Source organism: Coturnix japonica, chromosome 1, assembly GCF_001577835.2.
Source record: "Coturnix japonica isolate 7356 chromosome 1, Coturnix japonica 2.1, whole genome shotgun sequence".
NCBI classification, from domain to species: Eukaryota; Metazoa; Chordata; class Aves; order Galliformes; family Phasianidae; genus Coturnix; species Coturnix japonica.
Genome location: NC_029516.1, coordinates 161499758 through 161520401, shown reverse-complemented (window position 1 = coordinate 161520401; position 20644 = coordinate 161499758). Strand labels below are relative to the sequence as shown.

Sequence of the window (20644 nt, the reverse complement as noted above, 5' to 3'; positions counted from 1 at the left end):
AAACACAGCAAGCTACATGGCTGTGCTAACAGAGCTCTCCCCAAACACTTATTTCATAACTCTTATTTCACACCATTGCTTTTTGCCTCTTTGCTAACAGGGCTCAGGCTCCCATGCACCAAGCACCAAAACTAAGCAAGCCACAGCAGTGCTGTGAAGGAAAGGCTGAAACTCAGTAAGCTTCTGCCTGACTTTTATGCCCCAAGTCAAGAGGAGAAAATGTGGGGGGAAACTGACTCCCTGTTCATAAAGGCCTTAGCTCAGTAATGCATCTAATACATAAAGTATACTCTGTATCTCCTCATCCTCAACTCCACACCCAGCCCACAGCAAAGGAACAACAGAAAGAAAGTTTCCAGATTCTGATTTTCAACTGTTTCAAAGTCACCTTTAAAAGCCTCCTCTCTTTTCACACTTCAGATTCCTGCAGGTACACAAGAAACTAGTTAACTCCCGCAGTAACTAAAGGGAAGGGCTGGCACTCCTTTAACTGCCAGGATACGCACCTTACCCTTGATTAACTGTGGGCTACAGAGAACACGCAGGTCCTGAGAATTTCTGAATACAGCATCTTGAAGAGATTTCACAACAAAAGCCCACCACAGGCCGATACAACAGCAATTTACCAAATTAATTTGAGGACTAAATGACCTACATAAAGCCCTGGAAAAGTTTTTTCTTCTCTAGTTAAGTTTACTGATTTTTCTTGCAGTCAGGAGTGAAAGACTGAAATGTATTAAACATAATTATTTTCAGCCTACAGCAGCCAGGCACAAACATGTCTACTTATAAATCAGTAGATTTTTTCCTAGCTTATAATGGAGTAATGGAAATTGATGTACTACAAACACGGACAGGGCTGTAAATAACAACTTATGCTTTATAGCCGTATAAAAATAGCAGGATAGAAACTTGTTTCTCTGATGTAACAGACAAACAGGTCTGACTTTTATTATTAATAATGAATGCTTTGACTTACAAGAGATCCATCAGGCTTGAAAAATTCTAAGTGCTTCATAGTACAGACACAAAAGAATCACAATTCTGGAACAGGCGAGAGCACAACACACACCTCTCCGATATTTACTTCGGGCAAAAAGAATAAAAACTTCGATGTTGCAAAAAAGGCTCTGAAATATTTGCAATAAATAAATAAATAAATAAATACACATTTGTTTATATACATTTATATATGTATATGCATATATATATATATATTTTCTTTGTATTTGTGTGTCCTTCGTGTCCCCATTACTGGAAGGGAGGTAAGTAAAAGTGGGCGAAGTCAACAGACTGTGAGACAGGAAAGGTGATGATAACACATGAAGAATGACATCAGGACTCTGGAAAAGTGAGGAAAAGGAGTGAGAAAAGTTCGAAATCTGAGCTGAAGTAGAGATTCCAGCAGGAATTTCATTGGCATATTTATGTGGCCTATGCACAGATCCAGGTGGGGAAGCCAGACACTGTTGTTCACAAATAAGCCATGCCACCGGGCCAAATGGAACTGAAGAGAATGTGTACAAAGCAGCACTGCCCATGGTGATTTCAGCAACCTGTATATTTCCCACCCACCAGCCAAATTACACACTTGTTGGAAAACCCCAAACTGCCCCACTCTTTTCCTTTTTAAGAACCTTACTCTGCAACACCAGCAAAAAAGCCAAAAGGATCCCTTACAATTATTCCATCCACTGCACCCATTACTACTTTTTCTATTAATATAATCTGACTTGCAAAGCAAAAACGGCTTTGAGAAAAAGGTTACCACACACAGCAAATCAATGTGGAAGCCTAACATAACTGTTAACTCACCTTCGATCAGGCAACAGCTTCCTGCTCTTGGCCCTTTTCCCACAACAGAAGCTCCAACATCCCACAACTGTGAGACACAATAAGAACTGGTACTGCTGAAAACAAATGACAGTAGCTACTACTTACCATGTACAAATCCTTGTTGATGCCTAGATATTTCCCGTTACCGCAACCAACATCAGCAACTATTGACCCTTCAGGCAGCGACTTGAGAAACTCTACAACTCGGGGCCATGGGCTGTGCCTGGTACTGCTGAAGTGCATGGCAATCTCTTCATACACCTTGTGTACATATTCCTGCTCCAGCTCTGAGGCCTGCAACTCACTGTGAGGAAATGATGGTTCTGCTCGTCTTTGCTGTCCTTTCTGGCTGTCACAGACAGATGGGTAAACTAGATGCAGCAACAGATACACAAACAAGAAAATAATGTTAGCGAAGTCATTCTATTCTGAATAAAGATTTTAAGCAAAAGAAAGCAAAAAGTAAAATACTGAAATGCAACAAATGCTTAATTCCCTTCTTCACCTTTCAAAAACTGAAACGTGGATCAAACTGCAGATGTATTTGATGATTATATAACAATCAATCTTACTACATGTACTGGAGGCTGTCTATAAGTGATTGGGACAGGTCCATTCTCAGGACACAAATGGCTTTCATTTCCACACAACTACTGAGCCATCTATCAACTATCACCTGTCCTAAGGTTCTATCACTGCAGATAAGCAGTACCTCTATTACTGCAGATCTGATTGCTTTTCCTTCCCTCACACACTCATCTTCACAAAACTGTAGTTCTCTTCCAGGGAAAAATCACCAGAATTGATGAGAACCCAAAGAATAGTTCTACTTCTACTATAGTTGATTATTCCAGCACTTGAGGTGCCAGTAAAATCCAAGATTCCAGATTAATTGCCTGACTCAGGCGTTACACAAACGTCTTGCTACCCTGAGAAACTCCAGCAGCCGCGTGGATGCTATCAATTCAAGCCATACAGTACAGTGAACCATGAACCGTTTACAAATAGCTACTAGGACTGCCAAAACTAACTAAAATGGCAAACTACTTTGCTCAAAAAATGCTTGCACACCAATGATACAGAAATAACCATTTTGACCAGAAATGCACCTCAAGACACTTACTGCAGTTACAAGAGCTTCTCTTCACTTTCCTAAATGTAAACGACGCCCTTGTTTCCCTTCGTTTTAGTGTTAAATCTCTAACATCAGCAGTGATTGTTCCAACCTTCTGTCCAAGTTCAGATGCTTGAATGACGTCATATTTTCTGGGTGTAATCCTAAAACAAAATAACATAAAATCAAAGATTAATTTAATTTGCATCAGAAAAAAAAACAACCATTCATCTTCATAAGAAGGCAATTCTTAGACACTGACAAGTGTGATTACAACACACTATTTAATGTACTACTGCTTCTGCTTCCAGGTTATGTTTTAAAGAAAAGAGCTACTGACACATAAACTAATGATGTTAATTAACGTGTTATTTAATTGAAAGGAATTACATTTTCTTTCTCTTCCTTTCTTTCCCTTGGTAAGTGTGATTATTTCATTAGGATTTTATCTGAAATACACTTCTTAAAGAAAAAATACGTTACTAAAAATGGTGGCTACAGATTTAAGAGTATTGACTAGCTCTAAACTTGCAGATCGAAGTTTTTTCTTACAAGCAAGTCTCTTCAATTAACTCTGCTTTACAACACAATTGCTTTTCTGTTTATTGACTAGAGAAGATACAAAGACTGGAGCACATCACAGATCTGCAAAAATGCTCTTCAGTATCTTTACTGATGATCTGGATGAGGGCACTGAGTGCACCCTCAATAAGTTTGTAGATGACACCAAGTTGGCTGGGAGTGTGGATCTGCCTGGGGGTAGGGAGACCCTTCAGAGGGACCTGGACAGGCTGGACAGCTGGGCTGAAGCCAATGAGATGAGGTTCAACAAGACCAAATGCTGGGTTCTGCACTTTGGCCACAACAACCCCAGGCAGCACTATAAGCTTGGGGTGGAGTGGCTGGAGGACTGTGTTGAGGAAACGGACCTGGTGGTACTGATTGATGCTCGGCTGAACATGAGCCGACAGTGTGCCCGGGTGGCCAAGAAGGCCAACAGCATCCTGGCTTGCATCAGAAACAGTGTTACCAGCAGGAACAGGGAAGTGATTGTCCCCCTGTACTCAGCTCTGGTGAGGCTGCAGCTCGAGTACTGTGTCCAGGTTAGGGCCCCTCACTGCAAGAAAGACACTGAGGCCCTGTTGCATGCTCAAAGAAGGGCAACAAAGCTGGTGGGGGATAGAGCACAGGCCTTATAATGAACGGCTGAAAGAGCTGGGATTGTTCAGCCTGGAGAAGAGGAGACTCAGGGGAGACCTTATTGCTCTCATAACCACCTGAAGGGAGGTTGCTGTGAGCTGAGGGTCAGCCTCTTCTCTCATGTAACTGATGATAGAACTAGAGGGAATGGCTTCAAGCTGTGCCAGGGGAGGTTCAGGCTGGATGTTAGGAAATGCTACTCCTTTGAAAGAGTGGTCAGGCAGTAGAATGGGCCACCCAGGGAGGTGGTGGAGTCACCAGCCCTGGAGGTGTTGAGGGACGTGGTTTAGTGAAAACTGTTGGTGATGGGTGGATGGTTGGACTGGGTGATCTTGTAGGTCTTTTTTCCAACCTCGATGATTCGGTGATTCTGTGGATCTCTCACAAACTTGATGAGCAAAATGTGCAAATAAAACAGGAAACTCAGTACAAGAGAAGAGATAGAGCTGCACCCACATGTGGTTTCCTATCACTCGTACATGGGACAAAGTAGACACTCTTGGAACAAAATAGAAACTCTTCAGGGAAATAGTTCAGCACTTCAAAGCTGTTATTGTCACACTAAAACACTTCCTGAGCTCAGTTTTCAAGCAGTCTAATGCAGAAATTTCCTCAAGAAAAAAAAAAGCCATCTCTAAGGAATAGTCGTCCCAGTGAAGCCTCTTCAGAGCTGCTGACTTCAAAGTACTTGATTCCCAGCAGGACAAACTCTCAATATAAAAGTGACTTCTATATTAGTTAGCTGAGCTTAACCTGTAAAAAAAGATTCTATGATTCTAACCCTCATAGGTTGAGGTAAAGGGGGAGGAAAAAAAAAGTCTCTTACATCTTTTAATAAAGCAGAGCCATCAGTCACAATCCTTATTCATACTGAAACTTTTCTGCAGGTTACACAAAACTGCAGAGCAGTGCCTGTACTTAACCAAGCAAAAGAATGATCTGAATGATAAGAAGGCAGCCATGCCAGTACTTGTTATTTGTCATCCCTTATGTCAGAGAAGTTGGTCTTCAATCCAACCATAGAGAAAGACTGTGGGTCCCTCCTGTTTGAAGGTCATAAAGCAGCACATTCATTGTCTGTGTAGATCTTGTACAAAGAAGACAGCGCAGCCTCAGGTATAAAAATTGCCTTAAGGCAGCTATGGGGGTCTAATAAAGAACTGCCCTACCCAGCTAATGAAACAATGATTAAATAATCAGTTAAGTACGGTCAAGTTTCCGTTGACATCTGAACTTCAAGCCCAAAGTTTGCAGATTTTTTCATTGGCTTTACTGTTTATGTAAAGCATATTTGTACTTGCAGCAATAGGCTGTGCGTGCTGGGCACTAATGTTTTCAGACACAGCCTTTTTCCAGGTTCCATACTTTCAACCCATGTGATTCTCCTTTTGTCCATGCCACATGAAAGCTCAGCCTTTTATCTAGTGTTCTAGTGTATCTCAGCGTCAAAAACAAAACGCTGCCCATCATCTTGGTCTTATTGTTACAGCATTAGGAACAGTGTTTTTCCATCCAAAAATAAAACTCATCAACTATGAAATCATAGTTTTATTTTCACCTATGAGACATAAAAAGCACATATCCTTTGGTTGACTCAATGATTTCTTAACCTTATGTTTCCTTCAGATACACGCTATCAGAAAGGATAGAATGAAAATGATTTTCATACTTGGTTAACAGGGATAAAATGAAGCCCCTAATCCTTTTTGTATCCAAAAATATACAACTAAAGCATTTCCAGAATTACCCCAAAAATGAACCTTCTGCTCTTTAATTTGACATGTGAGGAACAGAAAAAAAAGACATCACAAATGATCTTAAAACCATTCTGATGCAAGTCAATTAACTATAATTCCTTGCTGGTTGACCACTCTTACTTATTGAAATGGCATGTTTCGCTAACATAAAGAAAGTTGCTCTTTACTGGCAAGCTCTGCAATCCTACTGTTATCTCTGTTCTCCTTAGCTACAGAAGATGTCCATCTACCAACAAGGTACAACAGTGAAGATGTGATTTGAGGAATACCTGATGTTGCAATAACAGGTGCTTAAGAGGTAAAGAATATAATCAGAAAAAAGATAAAAGGAAAACAAATAAGTATTTCCTACTCTGAAATACTGAGATTCCAATACTAATTTACAGTAGTTGAGTACATTGACCAACTACTGCTTCTAAACACATTTCCCATACAGAAAAGCTATTTTTAGGAAAAGCAAACAAGCAGAGGGGATGGGAATACATGGGTAGGAAGACTTGAGATCTTCATTACAAACATAGCTTGCATCCTTGGTTTTCAAAACACAATCATCATTGAAGGTAAAAGTGAATTAAGTACTGATCTCAGTCTAGTTCTTAACAGGCAGGTATCCACCCCAAACCGCATAGGTTGGCAGTCACTGCAAGTGGAACGTGTGCATTATCTGTCCCACTCCCACAGGTTTGGCTGTCGGGGTGCATGGCCAGCTTGGGAACAGCAGAGCTACTGGTCCTGGAGAAAGCTCTTGTGAAGCAAACCAGAGGCCTCAACCAGGGCTATCCCTCTTCCCTCAGGAGCTGCTTTTAAGTAGAGGCTGACCTGCTGCACCATGCCCAAGCCACAGCCCAGATGTGTCACAGCTGTCTGTGCATGGCCATAGTCCTGTTGATCCAGGACTGAACCCCTGGCTGACGTCCCCATGTGGCCTCAGCCTGCCCCACAAAATGGCCTGGGCCAATGGGACAGGTCACAGCTAGAGTCAACCTGATTGCTCCCCTGCACCATTCCAGGCCAGCAATGTCACTTATGTAAAAACTGAACACTATTCTCAGAGTTGTCGATAACCCTTCCAGAAAAGGCAGACAGTATTTGACAGAATTGAGTAAGAAGCTTATAATGCTGAGCTCCATCTCTAGTCTTGTATACTGAAAAACAAAGGACTTCATTGCCCGGAATGATGCAAATCAGGAATACCCAGCTGCTTTTTACAATGATTTAATGAGCAACTACACAGGTGGTGTAAGTGCTCTACAAAAATGAACAATATACAGGCCATTGGGGAGTTCACATTCACTCTTCTTCACTATAAAAAATAACCAGTAGAACTAGAAGGCAGAAGATTTGCCAATAAAAGGATTTGGTCATTAATGTATAAGATGTAATTAGTCTCTCCCATTTCCTGCTGTAACCAGTGATCCTCCTTGGATTGAACAAAGGAAGAAACATTTACCATGGGCATTTCTGTGCAATAGGAAGGTTTACATATTCTTCTGAAGTAAACTACTGTCACTCAAACCTTGCCAAGTTCTTAGCCTTTTTGACTTTAGCATTCCTATTGTAAGTACTTCCCTGTGGTGCACGATTCAAGAATCTTATTTAGACTGTACAATAAGCAAAGCCTCAAGACACATTTCAAGAAATCTCTTTCCCAGGATCCCAAATCTGTTTCACTACAAAGCAGCCTTATCAGTAGTTGACATGGTGCTAAAGCAACAGGAAGAAGCCCAGGAAGACTCACTCCCCTTTGTGACACTAAAGCCTTCTATACAGGGGAAGTCACCCTCCTAAACCAACCCTTCTTCAAAGGCTTTGGCATATGTGATACAACGGGAAAAACTGTGGGCTGAAAGGGGGAAAAAGAAATGAAGCTAATTCCAGTACAATCAACTCCTTGCCACCTTAGAGGACTTTCACACTGAAAAGTGAAAGGGACTTCTGTGTGAAACAACTTGTAAGAGCTGCAGCTCAGGAACTGACAACCAGCTTCCTAAAGTCTCCAGTTTTCCTATGCAATCTGAGCAGCATCTGGACGAGGAGGGAATTTGTCTAATTATCTCAAAACCTCATTGATTTCTTCCAGAGTCATTTTCAACACAGAAAACTGTTGACAAAGCAAATAAATAACATATATTCTCATTCATTATGAGTAGACAGAAGCTCTTACACATACCCATGTGTCCACAAGTATCTGGATTCACCAGTCATCACCAATAAGCTGCATCGAGGCAGCAGAACTGCCACTGTCTGGCCATCAGGGTGTTTGAAATCCATCACAATCTAAAAAGAAAAAAAAATACCAACCACCAATGAGCATGACTTACAGAGCATCACATATTAGCAAGGCATTCTCACGTCCTACCTCTGTGTGTTAATCAAGATAATGCCATAAAACGGCTGTGTATTTCCTAGGGAAGCAAAAGCCCTTATGTCTCTATCATGCATTCTTAAGATCTCTTCCTTTCAGCAGTGTTCAAAAATCTGAGACAACCACAAAACCTGTATATATAAACGCATTAATACATATACACGCATTTTTAATATTATAAATAATTAAAATACTAAACTGGTTCATTTTATTTTTGCAGTAATAGTTTTCTTCAAAAGAACATGGGAGCACTGTTAAATCCATGTACCTGTGATATAGGAAGGGATGATGATCTCTCAACTAAATGCAACTATGTAAATAGGGATCATTTATTATAACTCAAGCAGCTCCTAGTTAGACATCTGGGCTTAGGCACTCAACTACTGCCTTTTTGTGAGGTTTACACAGAGAGACAAGCATCTCCACAGGGTGATTCATCCTAGTCTGTGACACAGTTAAGTGATGTGGGATGAAATGCTTATCCATTCACAGAAGAGTGAGCTGAGATAGTTAACTCAGAGTAGATGCATAACATTTCAATAAACAGTACTAGGAGAGAGAAATCATTTCTAACCTGCCCAGATTCTTAGAGGTTTGCAGCACAAGGAGCCTCCCAAGATCCTGACTAACATGCCAACTACCAGAGCAGCCTTTTCTCATTTGCCACCTGGCCTCGAACTGCAGCAATATACTGAGGTAATGCTCTCAGCTTCAATTCAATTTCACAGCCCAGATGGCAGTGCTATATTTTGCTTCTGCTTGGGCTACTAATGTTATCCTTTTACATCTCCCAAACAAGAAAAATTCTTTCTGTCGAAAATAAGGATCAGACTCTTTAAGAAAGCCAAATGGCTGAAGGAAGACATAGCAAGAAAAAAGGAAAGAAAGCAAAGTGGTCAAAAACCATTTAAGTTGTGGTGGTTCCAACTACACTGGAAAACAAGCACCATGGAAGTGGCAGCATCTGACTGCAACCTACTTGCTAAGTACGTAATTTAAAAGCAGACTTACTACCTTTACCAGATTGAAACAAATTAAGTTGTGCTGCTTCTGCATACAGATGCATTTAACACAGAAAACAATGGTGCAATGATCATTAATTCAGCACAAAAACAATGCTGTTGTACCATCTACCTTACAGCAAGAGCTTTTACTCTTGTTGATCTGCCTAAATTTAAGGAAGGAAATGAACGTGTCAAACAGTGGGACACAAAATGGAAGAGCTATAGGGGAGAACAGGAATGCAGCCTACCCATGAGCTCCATCCAATTAACGATTATGTAAAACTTAAATTGCAACATCAATAAATAAAAGGCAGCCACTTCCTAATATATTCCTTTCTATGCACGTTGTAATTTCTTCCAGGCATCCTCAAAAGAGCATAAGATGAGGAAGGAGAAAAAACAGTGGCTAAACAGATCTGATGAGGAACCCATGACACAAAGCATGGCTAAGCACGAGCCTCCGTAAGAAGCAGCAGCTATCTGGCAAGGTAAAGAAACCAGTGGATGACTAAACTAGAATAGCAAGTAAAGCAAAAGTAAGATAGGAAAAAAAAAAAACAAACTGATGAGCAAAGTGGCTGGATAAAATTCATGAAATGATGATATGTGAGGCTCTTCTGCCTCCTGTCCCACTGCTGTTGAGGGCTGGGCGTGAGAGGTAAGAGACTGAGTTCTTCAGAAACAGGGAAGCACAAACTGATAATGAGACAGTCCAAATTCCTTCCTGGAGGCCCTCTGTTCCTCCTTCTAGGTCAACAGCAGCAACAAAGCCCAGTTCTTGCAGGTAACATTCAGAAATTATACTTCCTCTAGGAGCTGATTCCCAGTTCTGTGAGGTCTTCTACACTTCCAGTTCTAATGTCTCTCCAAGTACTGGGAGGAAACCTTGCTCTCCTCCTTCAATATCTCCACATGCCAAGTGGGAGACTCTGCTTAAAGAAGCAGAAAATATTTCTTCCAACTCTGTGATGCTCATTTCCTCCAATTTCTCTTCCCTACCAGCTGTAAAGCTCCCACAGTGCCTCTGCATTCTACTGTGCATCTAAACCAGCAGAGGTTCAGTGTGTCCTGTAACAGAGAACATGTTGGAAATGACATGCAAAAAAATACTATTATAGTCCCTCACAACTGAATTTTCAAGTAGAAGTCGCAGAAAAACAGATAGTAAAAGAAAATAGTACATTCTCTTGGTTCAGTATTGGCTATGATAAGCCAACAAGAAATAGGTGAAATGAATTTCTATTGATGCAGAATTTCAGGTTGAAGAACGGGAAGTTACATACTGTACATAGTATCTGGCAAGCCTAGTCCTCATCAGCAGAGTCCAGCTCTGTCCCTGCTCCTTTTCTGTAAAAGAAAAGTTTGTATTCTTATCTCACACTGCATGGCTGCTCCCCTTCTAAACAAATGACACCCTTCTAACAAGCAGCGATGACTTGGGGACAAAATATAAATAAAGGATTAATTTACTTGCAAATGAGCAATGGCATTAAGTAATTAGCAGGAATGGGAAGAATCAAAAATCCAAATTCAAAACTGACTTTTGGTTATGAAGCAGACAGAGATCCTTAGCTGGACAGTATTAAAATTCACAGCTTCCTATTAACAACAAATTAGACACTGCAATTCAGACAAATAATCACATTTAAGGAACCTACTATGAACATTTGAATAAAACTAACGTGATTTCTACATTAATGTTTCATTTCTTTATCTAAAATACCTGCACCCAAAGGCTTAAAACTGAGCAAAAGTACTTCTTTATTTTTTTTGTCCGTGGTACAGTAGAGAACATTTAACCCAGACGGGTATGTAAGGAACTGTTCTTATCTCTGAAAAGCCTGTTACTGACTGAAGTAGATAATATTCCCCCACTCTTATATCTTTATTCGGGCAGAACATCCTAAATTGTCACTGTCACACACACATAAAAGATTAACACATTCAGTCCGCTTTTTAATTTACTAAGGATTCACAATCAATAAAGCAACTGCCACTGCTGAATCAATCTGCTTCATGACAGCTCTGCTCCACAGCACTTATTTCCAATTACTTTTTTTTTTCCCTAAAAACTTATTGTCTCTTTTCTCTTAGGTGGCAGAGTCAATAAAGATCAAATTTCCAGCTCAGCTCACAGTGCATCACCCAGGATTCAAAAATAAAAATAGCTGATGCTTTGATCTCACATAACTTTTACCTTTTTCCTTTGTACTGCTGAAGAAGTCTCTCTCTCTCTCTCTCTCTCTCTCTATATATATATATATATACACCAAACACTTGAAAGAAATACAAACAGCAAACAATACCTACTTATAGATTTAAATATCTTGTCATGAGGCCTTCTTACAAGGGAGCAAGTGACACAGCAAACAGCTTTCAAGAGGGGCTGAACAACAAAGCAAAGCGACACCCGCATCATAAACATTGCTCCCCTGGCATAAAATACAGCTAAGTGCCAAAAAATGGAATAGAATTCAGCATAAAAATGTAAGAGAAGAAAGCGTGATTTTCTTAACTTCTGCGGGAATAAGAAGTGTGCACTAGTCTGCACTGCCTTTCATTGCAGAAGCACTGCACATCAGGGAAGTGCAGGAGGGATATGTATGACTGGTCTATCAAGTAATAATCCAAAAGCACAACAAATAATGTAATGCAGCTATAAGGACAATGTCAATAAGGATTTCACTGCTGAGGTACTGTTTCTCTAAGCTTCATCACTAATGCAGTTTATATTTGATGATAACAGACTGCCTTAGAAGAAACATACTCTAAAACTCGAAAAAGTAGACTTGAAAGAAGTACAATCCAGAATGTATTTCAAGTCTCTGACATTATTTACTCATTTTTCAGAGAGAAAAGTCACATTATCAGCCTACATAGCAGTTACTGCACATGTAAAGCAGCTGAGGAATACCTACCGCAGAGGCAGCTGTGTGGCCTCAAGTCCACACACAGAGCTTGAACAACAGTAGGGCTCCATGTGAGGCTGAGGGGTTGCTGACTGTCATGGAACTGAGGCATTCAATATTATCCTTCAGAGCACCTTTCATTGCAAAAACTATATTAACATCCAAAATTTGGAATTTAGGAGTATTCTGAACTTTGAGGGGAAGAGAATGGATTAACTTTCCCAAACAGTCCGTATTTTAGGGTATTTATCTTACATAACCTGATATTTATATCCTATATCATGGTCTCCAGTCATATTCTAGATAATGAGTACAATAACGATGACTTGATGAAATACTTCAGTACTGCTTACTTCGAAAGTCTCCAACACATGCACCAGGCCTCATCCATCAGATCTAAGCCAAAGCATAACACCTGGCATTAAGCTTGCTTATCTCTTTAGGCACTACTCTTTAGACATTTAATATATTATTTCTTTCTTAAAAAATCATATTCAATCTTCTATGCGTGTAATGCATTACTATCTTGCTGTTCTGTGTTTAGTTACTTCAAAGTACTTAGAATTATCTTATAATCAAGAAGGAGACCAACTTTCTACATGGTCTGATAGTGGTAGGACAAGGAGGAAGGTTTTAAACTAGAATAGGGAAAAATTAGATAAGATAGTAGGAGAAAATTCTTTACTCAGAGGGCAACGAGGGCCTGGCACAGCTGTCCAGAGAGCTGTGGATTCCACATTCCTGGAGGTGTTCAAGGCCAGGTTGGATGGAGCCCTGGGTGGTCTGATCTGTTGGGTGGCAACCAGCCCATGGCAGGTGATTGGAACAGGGCGGACTTCAAGGTCCCTTCCAATTCAAGCCACTCTACGATCTATATTATTTCTTCCTCTTAATTTTAAGTATACATATCCTAGAGCTCCATTACTTCAAAAAACGGAGAGTACTTCATTCATTTTCTCTCTGAGGTCTTATCTTGCTAATAACTTTCCTGATAAATACAAGGACATTGTATCCACTGAGCAGAATACCAATACCACTCCTAGCTATTATCTATGTCCACTTCCTAGAAGTACTTGATGTTGGGATGGATGGAAACCTCGTCTAGCAAGAAATGCACCTCAGGAGGGTTGAACTACATGATCTTTAATGGCCCTTTCCAATCCAAACTGTTTCATGATTTTGTGCCACTAACTGCATGATCAAAGCTCTCCTGATGCCAGTATTCTGATTACAGATCCAAGCAGTGCTCATGAAGAAGAAAACATGCAATTTCCACGCTAATTCCTGTTGGATACAGGCTATTCCATCACTCTGCAGGTCTTGTCACGGCTAGCTGGAATATATACCACTCTCCTTTTGTACACAGGGATGGATCTCTTGAGGTTCACTAACTACAAGTTATTGGAAGTTTTTCACCCACTATGCCACAGATTAGAAGAGCTGAAATATGCCATTAACTTCTGTGCTTTATCCCATCACCAGACACTGCCACTGGAGAATGCCTGCTGAGCTGAACTTCAGACATTTTGTGCACACCTGTATTTCTAAATAAAAGATAGTTAGAGACAATTCCGAGAACAGAGACTAAATGAACCACACTGTCTCACATCCACACTGCTTAGAGTTATGCCCTGACATACGACCATTATTTAGTGCTTAGTGTTTGAAGCATTAGGAGAACTGTGTTACAACTCACCAGGCTGGAATTTTATAGCACAGAAAAGGGAAGGTGACATTTTCCCTAGGAGACAGCACAAGTGAGAGAAAGTAGGGTGTGAAGTGCACCAGCTGACAGGGATCAAACTTAGTTGTATCCACTCTGCCTTTTATGGACAGTCCTCATATGAACTAAAGCCAAAACCATACTTTGACGAGGTCTTGTAAAGACTTAGCTGATCAAAGAGTGAGCAGGGAGCAAACCAGCAATGCAGTATGGTGGACAATTAGTAGCTCAATGCTTGGATTCATGTGACACCCTTCATATATGGCTAAGCATGCTCCTTCTACCCTTGGCTAAAACACCTGATCATTTAAGGATTTGTTTCCTTAATGTGTAACATAAGTATAACACATTTGCCCCACCTTCTGGAAACATATTGGAAGAACTCAGGTGTATTTCTAAAATGGCACAAAATAGCTGGTACGAAAGTGTCACAATCATTTGAGTTTGACAGTAACAGAAAAAAACGTTCAAATCTTGAAGTTTAAGTTAAATCAGAATCAAACTAACTTCCTGATTTATTAACATGTAAATATGAAGCAACCAGCAAGCTACTACACTTTGGTCAACAGTAGTGCCAAAATAACAGTCAAACACCACCACTGGAGGCCTACAACATGTTAATAGTAATAGTAATAGTCTCGTGCGGGTTGGAAGGGACCTTAGAGATCATCGAGTCCAACTCCCGGGATTCGAGCCTCTGTGTAGCAGAGCGGCACTTCTACCACTTGCGCCACAAGGGGGGATTCAAACCCCAGGCCCTGGTGTTGCAACGCGGCATTCCTACCACTTGAGCCACCAGGGCACAGAAAACAATGCGCGCCCCCCATGGAGATGCCGGGGATCGAACCCGGGTCCTCTCACATGCAAAGCATCTGCGTTGCATGCGCGCTCTACCACTGCGCTACACCTCCGGCGCTTTACGGCTCAGCCATTTCCCCGCCCATTGGCTGCGAGCTACAGCGGAGCTCCGCCCCCACGCCGATAGCCCCGCCCCCTTCCTTCCACACCGCTCATTGGCTGATCCGAAAGCTTCGAACCCAGGATCTCCTGCTTACTAGACAGGCGCTTTAACAACTGAGCCACGGCGAAGTGACGAAGTAATAAATACAAACATTTCAAAATAGCCTTCATAACTAATCCCCCAAAGCTCTACTCTCCCACTGTGTTCACTTAGGTGCACCCCTGAGGCCGCATGGGCTCCCAGACCTTATCGCTCTCCTGCCCATGGGGCTACCCCCACACACACACCAGTGACAAAAACCCCACCAAGATCACATACAGGCACTCCAGGTGTGGTCCCACTGCAGCACCCTGTTCTGCCACCCTACCAGCTGGATGCCAGTCCCACAAGGTGTCCAGAAACGAAATGTACTAAAGCACCAAAATCTGGACGTGAATTCACAAAAATGGCCTAAATACATAAACAAGTCATATATAATAATACATATATATGTATATTATTATAATACATAAATCATTCTGCAGACAAAAGCATAGAAACTCATCTTCACGGCAAATGATGTCTCGTAGGGTCATAAACTATAATTCAAAACACAGCATGTTAATGAATGGTTCCTTTAAAATAATTCAACAACAAAAATTTGCTTTATAAATTCACACAATTGCTGTGTTTTCTTACATAAAAAAGATAGGAAGAAGATTCTGAGGAAATGTTATTGTGGCCTTCCAGTACTTAAAGGAGGCCCACAAGAAAGATAGCAGAACATTATTATACCAGGGTGTTTAGCAATGGGACAAGGGGCAGTGGTTTTAGACAAAAAGACAGAAGATTTAGAATAGCTTTAAGGAGAAATTCCTTCTCAGAGGGCAGCTGAGACACTGACACAGCTGCCCAGTTAAGCTGTGGGTAACCCTTCCCTGGAGGTGCTCAAGGCCAGGTTGGATGGGGCCCTGGTCAGCCTGATCCAGTGCCCGATTTAGTGGGTGACAACTCTGCTCATGGCAGGAGAGTTGGAACTAGATCATATTTGAGGTCCCTTCCATCCGCAAGCCATTCTGTGATTATGATATAAAAGTACCACACATTTAAAACATACACAATTTTAAAGTAGGTAAAATAATCCAAAGAAAAGCACATTTCATATAGGTGGTATTACAGCACTGCTAATTTTCATCACAAGTGACTTTTTTTCCTCTTACACTCTCCATCCGCTCAACAATTGTGTTCACATAATGCAGCTGAAAGTTATACACAAGGGCTCTAGCAGGGCATCAGCATCTGGCCATGCATCTACTATAACAGCTAACATGGGCATGCACTACAGAGATGTAGGCTACAAAGGAGGAGGAGCAACAGCACCACAAAGCACAAGGAGCTGTGAAACTTCCAGTTGTCCCTGCTTTCAGCTGCATCATCAACCTTGCTTTACTCCTACACTGTCCTGCAGCGCCAGCAAATAGTCAGTGCTTTCCTGCATCCCCTCTGCACTGCCCACTTTCTGCCTCTCTAAAAGCACAGCTCTCCCTGCCTTAAATCAGAATCTTTCTGCCAAGTATGTTATCACAGAATCACAGAATGACTCGGGTTGGAAGGGACCTCAAGGATCATGTAGTTCCAACCCCCCTGCCTGGCAGGGCCACCAAACATACACCTTTACTAGATCAGGTTGCCCAGAGCCCTGTCCAACCTGGTCTTGAACACCTCCAAGGACGGGGCATCCACAACCTCCCTGGGCAGCCTGTTCCAGGACCTAACTACTCTCCTAGTAATGTTATCATCAGGTTTGGTAGCTCTGGTTGCAGCACACTTTCAAATGTCCTAAATTGCTAATTCCTCAGTGAAAATTTCCAGAGTCAATACCACCAAAATAGAGAAACCGCTCCCAAAATACTAAACATAGCTGAAGAAATGCTAAACACAGCTATACAAGATGCTCAGCTTTGTAAAGAGAGCATAAGGGCAGACAGATTACAGACACCATTTGCTACGCTTTCTGATATTATCAGTATCCAAGAGAGACAATAAATACACCACAGCAGGAGTTTAACACGTTAAGTCTGTTTCCTTGGTTATGCAGTACTTGTGATTGATATTACTACTTGCCATTTCTACATGAAACTTGGCAGTCTTTAAATAGGCTCCTGCAACAATAGCGATGACATCACTGGCTAATGAAATTAGTTTTCTTCATTGAGTTCCAGTGCTGAAGTACTGCTGAACGCAACAGCTAAAGATAATGACTTTTTAATGCCCTAGAGTTCAGTATGTTCATTGTTAATTTGTGGCAAACACCAGGATTCCATTTCCAAGCACTGATCTTCTGAAAATAACATGAGGTATAGGAATCACTGATAAATCTCTTGAAGATAATAAAAATCATAATACAAAACTGTAGTTTAATTCAACAGACAGCTGAACATCACATAGCCTTTCATTCATTACACCCCCCCAGTGGGATGGAGAAAAGAATGGGGGAAAAAAAATGAAGGTAGAACTCATAGACTGAGATAAAGCTATTTACTAAAACAGAAAAGGATGAGAATACATGTATATATAGCTACAAAATAAGTGATGTACAAAGCAATTGTACCACCTGCTGACCAATACCCAGACAGTTCCCAAGCAGCAGCACCCCCTCAGCCAACTCCCCTTAGTTTTATAGTTTTTCCCCCATGATGCTATGTGGAATGGAATATCCCTTTGGCCAGGTTAGATCAGCTGCCCTGCTTTTGTTCCCTTCCAGCTCCTTGTGCCCCTGAGCCGGCTCACAGGTACTCATCTGTCCCACCACTGCAGATTAGTTCCTGTATCATAGCAAAGGGTACATGGGAGGAGTGAAGCAAGAACAAAAATAGATTTTAGTTTGTACAGAATATCAGGAGTAGCAATCGAATCCATTCCCCACCCCCCTCCCCCCCCTCCACACACACCCCCCTAAGATTTCTAGCTATCTTCAGGCTTTATAAGGTATGTAAATCAATGAGAAGTCTCTGAAAAATCAGTGGAATCACAAGACAGTTTTTTTTTAGCAGCACCATTTTAATCAATTGAAAAATTCCATCTCTCTAACTGTGCGTCACAGTAAAACCATAACAGTCAGATGTCTGAGAACGGGGAATGAAACGATGCTGCCTCCGCATTCAAAATAAGCACACCACAAAAAAGGAAGGAGCTGGGAGACAACAGGTGTTAAAACACCTGGTGATGAAATAACTACACAGAAGTTTTCCTTCATTATTTAACAACTAGGACTGCAGACAAAAATCACAAGCCCTGTTGCACACTTCAAACATTCCTAAATGTTTCAATTACAGCAGGATTTTGTTGTTTCTCGTAGCATAGCTATGCATTTTTCCATGCAACACTGAGTGGATTTCATTTTCAAATTATTTCATTCAAACTGCAGTTTCATTTGTTTCTCCCTTTCTCACACTCATGTTGGACAAGATGCTGATGCTGTTACTCAGAGGACAGCAGGACAAGAACGTTCCTCCCACATTCCCATCTCAAAAGCAATAACTCAGAGAAAATGCAGTATACTAGAAAGAGCAACCATGTGGGTAAGAAGAAAGCGGAGTGGTAGGAACCAGGAGGAGCTGCGGGTCTGCCTTCCTCTCCCAGCAACCAAAATAATGGACCATATGAGAGGCTGCTCCTCCTCCAGCCAGACACAGGATTTTAATTAATTTTTAAGTGAGTAGGTCTTGCACTGTGAGGAAAAGCTCTACAGAAAAGCAAGATGATGCCTCCGGTGGCGCAGTGGTAGGAATGCCGCGTTACAACACCGGAGGCCCGGGTTCAAATCCCCCCTGTGGCGCAAGTGGTAGAAGTGCCGCTCTGCAGCACAGGAGGCTCGAATCCTGGGGGTTGGACTCGATGATCTCTAAGGTCCCTTCCAACCCACACGAGACTGTGATACTGTGAAGATTCTCTCACCGCTTACTTTCAGTTTCATTCTTTTAATGTGGCCCAAGTCATCTCCACGCTGTTCTCGTTTCTACAAATGACTATCATACAGCTTGCAGAGAAATAATGAGAAGATCATTGTTCTTGCAGTAATTCTGTCTGAATGCTCTTCCTGTACCACCTCAGTGTAATCCAGGTCAAGCAGATTCCTAAATACTCAAGAAACAAATGCTTGTCTGCATTAGCTGCACACTGGATGTCTTGCTGTTGCTACCTGAGCCAAAATAGGAAGCCACACCAATGTCACAGGGCTAAGGGGCTAAGCACAGGCTTCCTCTGAAAAAAGTACATGAAAACTGGGCTTTCAAGAGCCTTACTTAAAGTAACTGAGCAGGTGGAAACATCAGCATGTGTGGATACCCGTGAACAGGAACTTAATGAAAAGGGTGAGGCAATATCCAGAACAGAAAATTCAGAATAGTATATTTACTGAATGAATATTCACATATCCCTGAACATATTAAGACCATTGTAAAAACTCCCAAGAAGGGCTGCAGGCTCTCACCTTCTTTTGATGGCTCTTTTATCTTATTCAAGTTCAAATAACAGTATGCTGTGGTACGGAGCAGACAGGAAGAGAAATGCAAGACATATTTATATAAACACAGGCAGCAGCAAAACATCCATGAAGCCGGATTTATTCACTTTAAGTGGCAAAAACAACTGACTTTGATATAGAATTATAAAAATAGTCTCTGAGTTGCCAACTAAATGGTACAAAAACTGCTGGGACAGCTCTTCATCAGAAGGAAATGAAATCCACAACTGTAGTAAGATTATAGATCAAGAAAACCATCTTATGGATATGAAAAAAAAACACCACACTATTGAGCTTCAGGAATCCCACCACAACCACCTGAGTGTTAGATTTTAATTATTAGTAGTAATGTCTTCCATTCAGGTTAAGAGACATTCTGGTTCTGCCAACTCAATCTGATTCTAAGCATTGAGAGCTACAGTTATGATTTCACCTACTGCAATTATGCTGCTAGCATGTACAAAGGAAAAACTTTGTTTTACAATCGCTACCAGAGCAATTCCTTAAATAAGCAAAATGCTTTATGTCTTGCTTTAAAATAAAACCGAAGAAAATCTAAAGTAAATGAATCAGCAGCGAAGCAAAATAAGCAATATGAAACAGGGAGTATAGAGTTAACAGAGTAACATCAAGCACTGCCTACCTGGTTAGAGCTCATGCAAGAAGTGAAATGGCTGCTGTCAGTAGCTGGATACAATCCACATTTTCTAAAGGTTCTGATAAAATCTCTCAAGCAGCTTATTAGCTGCTAGAGGAACAGATTCCTGTTTGTTAACCAATATATGATAACTCAGACTTTTTTTTATAGATCAAGGGCAGGCTACAGCATGATGAATACACGTTCAGATGAAGAGAAGTCAAGGACAATCCACACACTCAGCCTCACTGTGTAACCCTGAGCCACAAGTCCAACTCAAGGCCCTGAGGTTTCCTTTTCACAGAAGTTAGGCCAGGGGCCCCAACAGGGCATCAGAGCAGTTCTATGCCCTTATACCAACTCTTTACCAAGGAGAAGCACACAGAATGGAAGCAGAGTAAGGCAGTTTCTGCTTTTCTTCATTCACTAAGGGAAAATAGACAAACCTGGGACTTCCACATCAGGGATTGGTATTGAGAAAACAAAACAGGATTAAAGCATGGTACCAACACAATACATCTTTGGATAAGATTATGACTGCATTTCACATTATGGCGTGGGGACAGAGGGTGTCCCTCGGTCATTTCTGAGGGAGCAAGACAGAGCTGACAGGACTGTGACGTATCATATTTAT

At 41.3% G+C, this 20644-nt stretch overlaps 1 protein-coding gene across 3 annotated transcripts in view; it reads right to left on the bottom strand.

Annotated features, from left to right (window-relative positions):
• ALKBH8 (alkB homolog 8, tRNA methyltransferase) overlaps positions 1 to 20644 on the bottom strand; it is a 45330-nt gene that overhangs the window by 7781 nt on the left and 16905 nt on the right. For all 3 annotated transcript variants that reach the window (XM_015852227.2, XM_032442176.1, XM_032442177.1), the window contains 3 exons: positions 8078 to 8184; positions 2960 to 3114; positions 1942 to 2207 (listed from right to left, as the gene is read on the bottom strand). In XM_015852227.2, coding sequence (XP_015707713.1) covers positions 1942 to 2207; positions 2960 to 3114; positions 8078 to 8184 — 528 coding nt within the window. The remainder of the gene's footprint in view (positions 1 to 1941; positions 2208 to 2959; positions 3115 to 8077; positions 8185 to 20644) is intronic.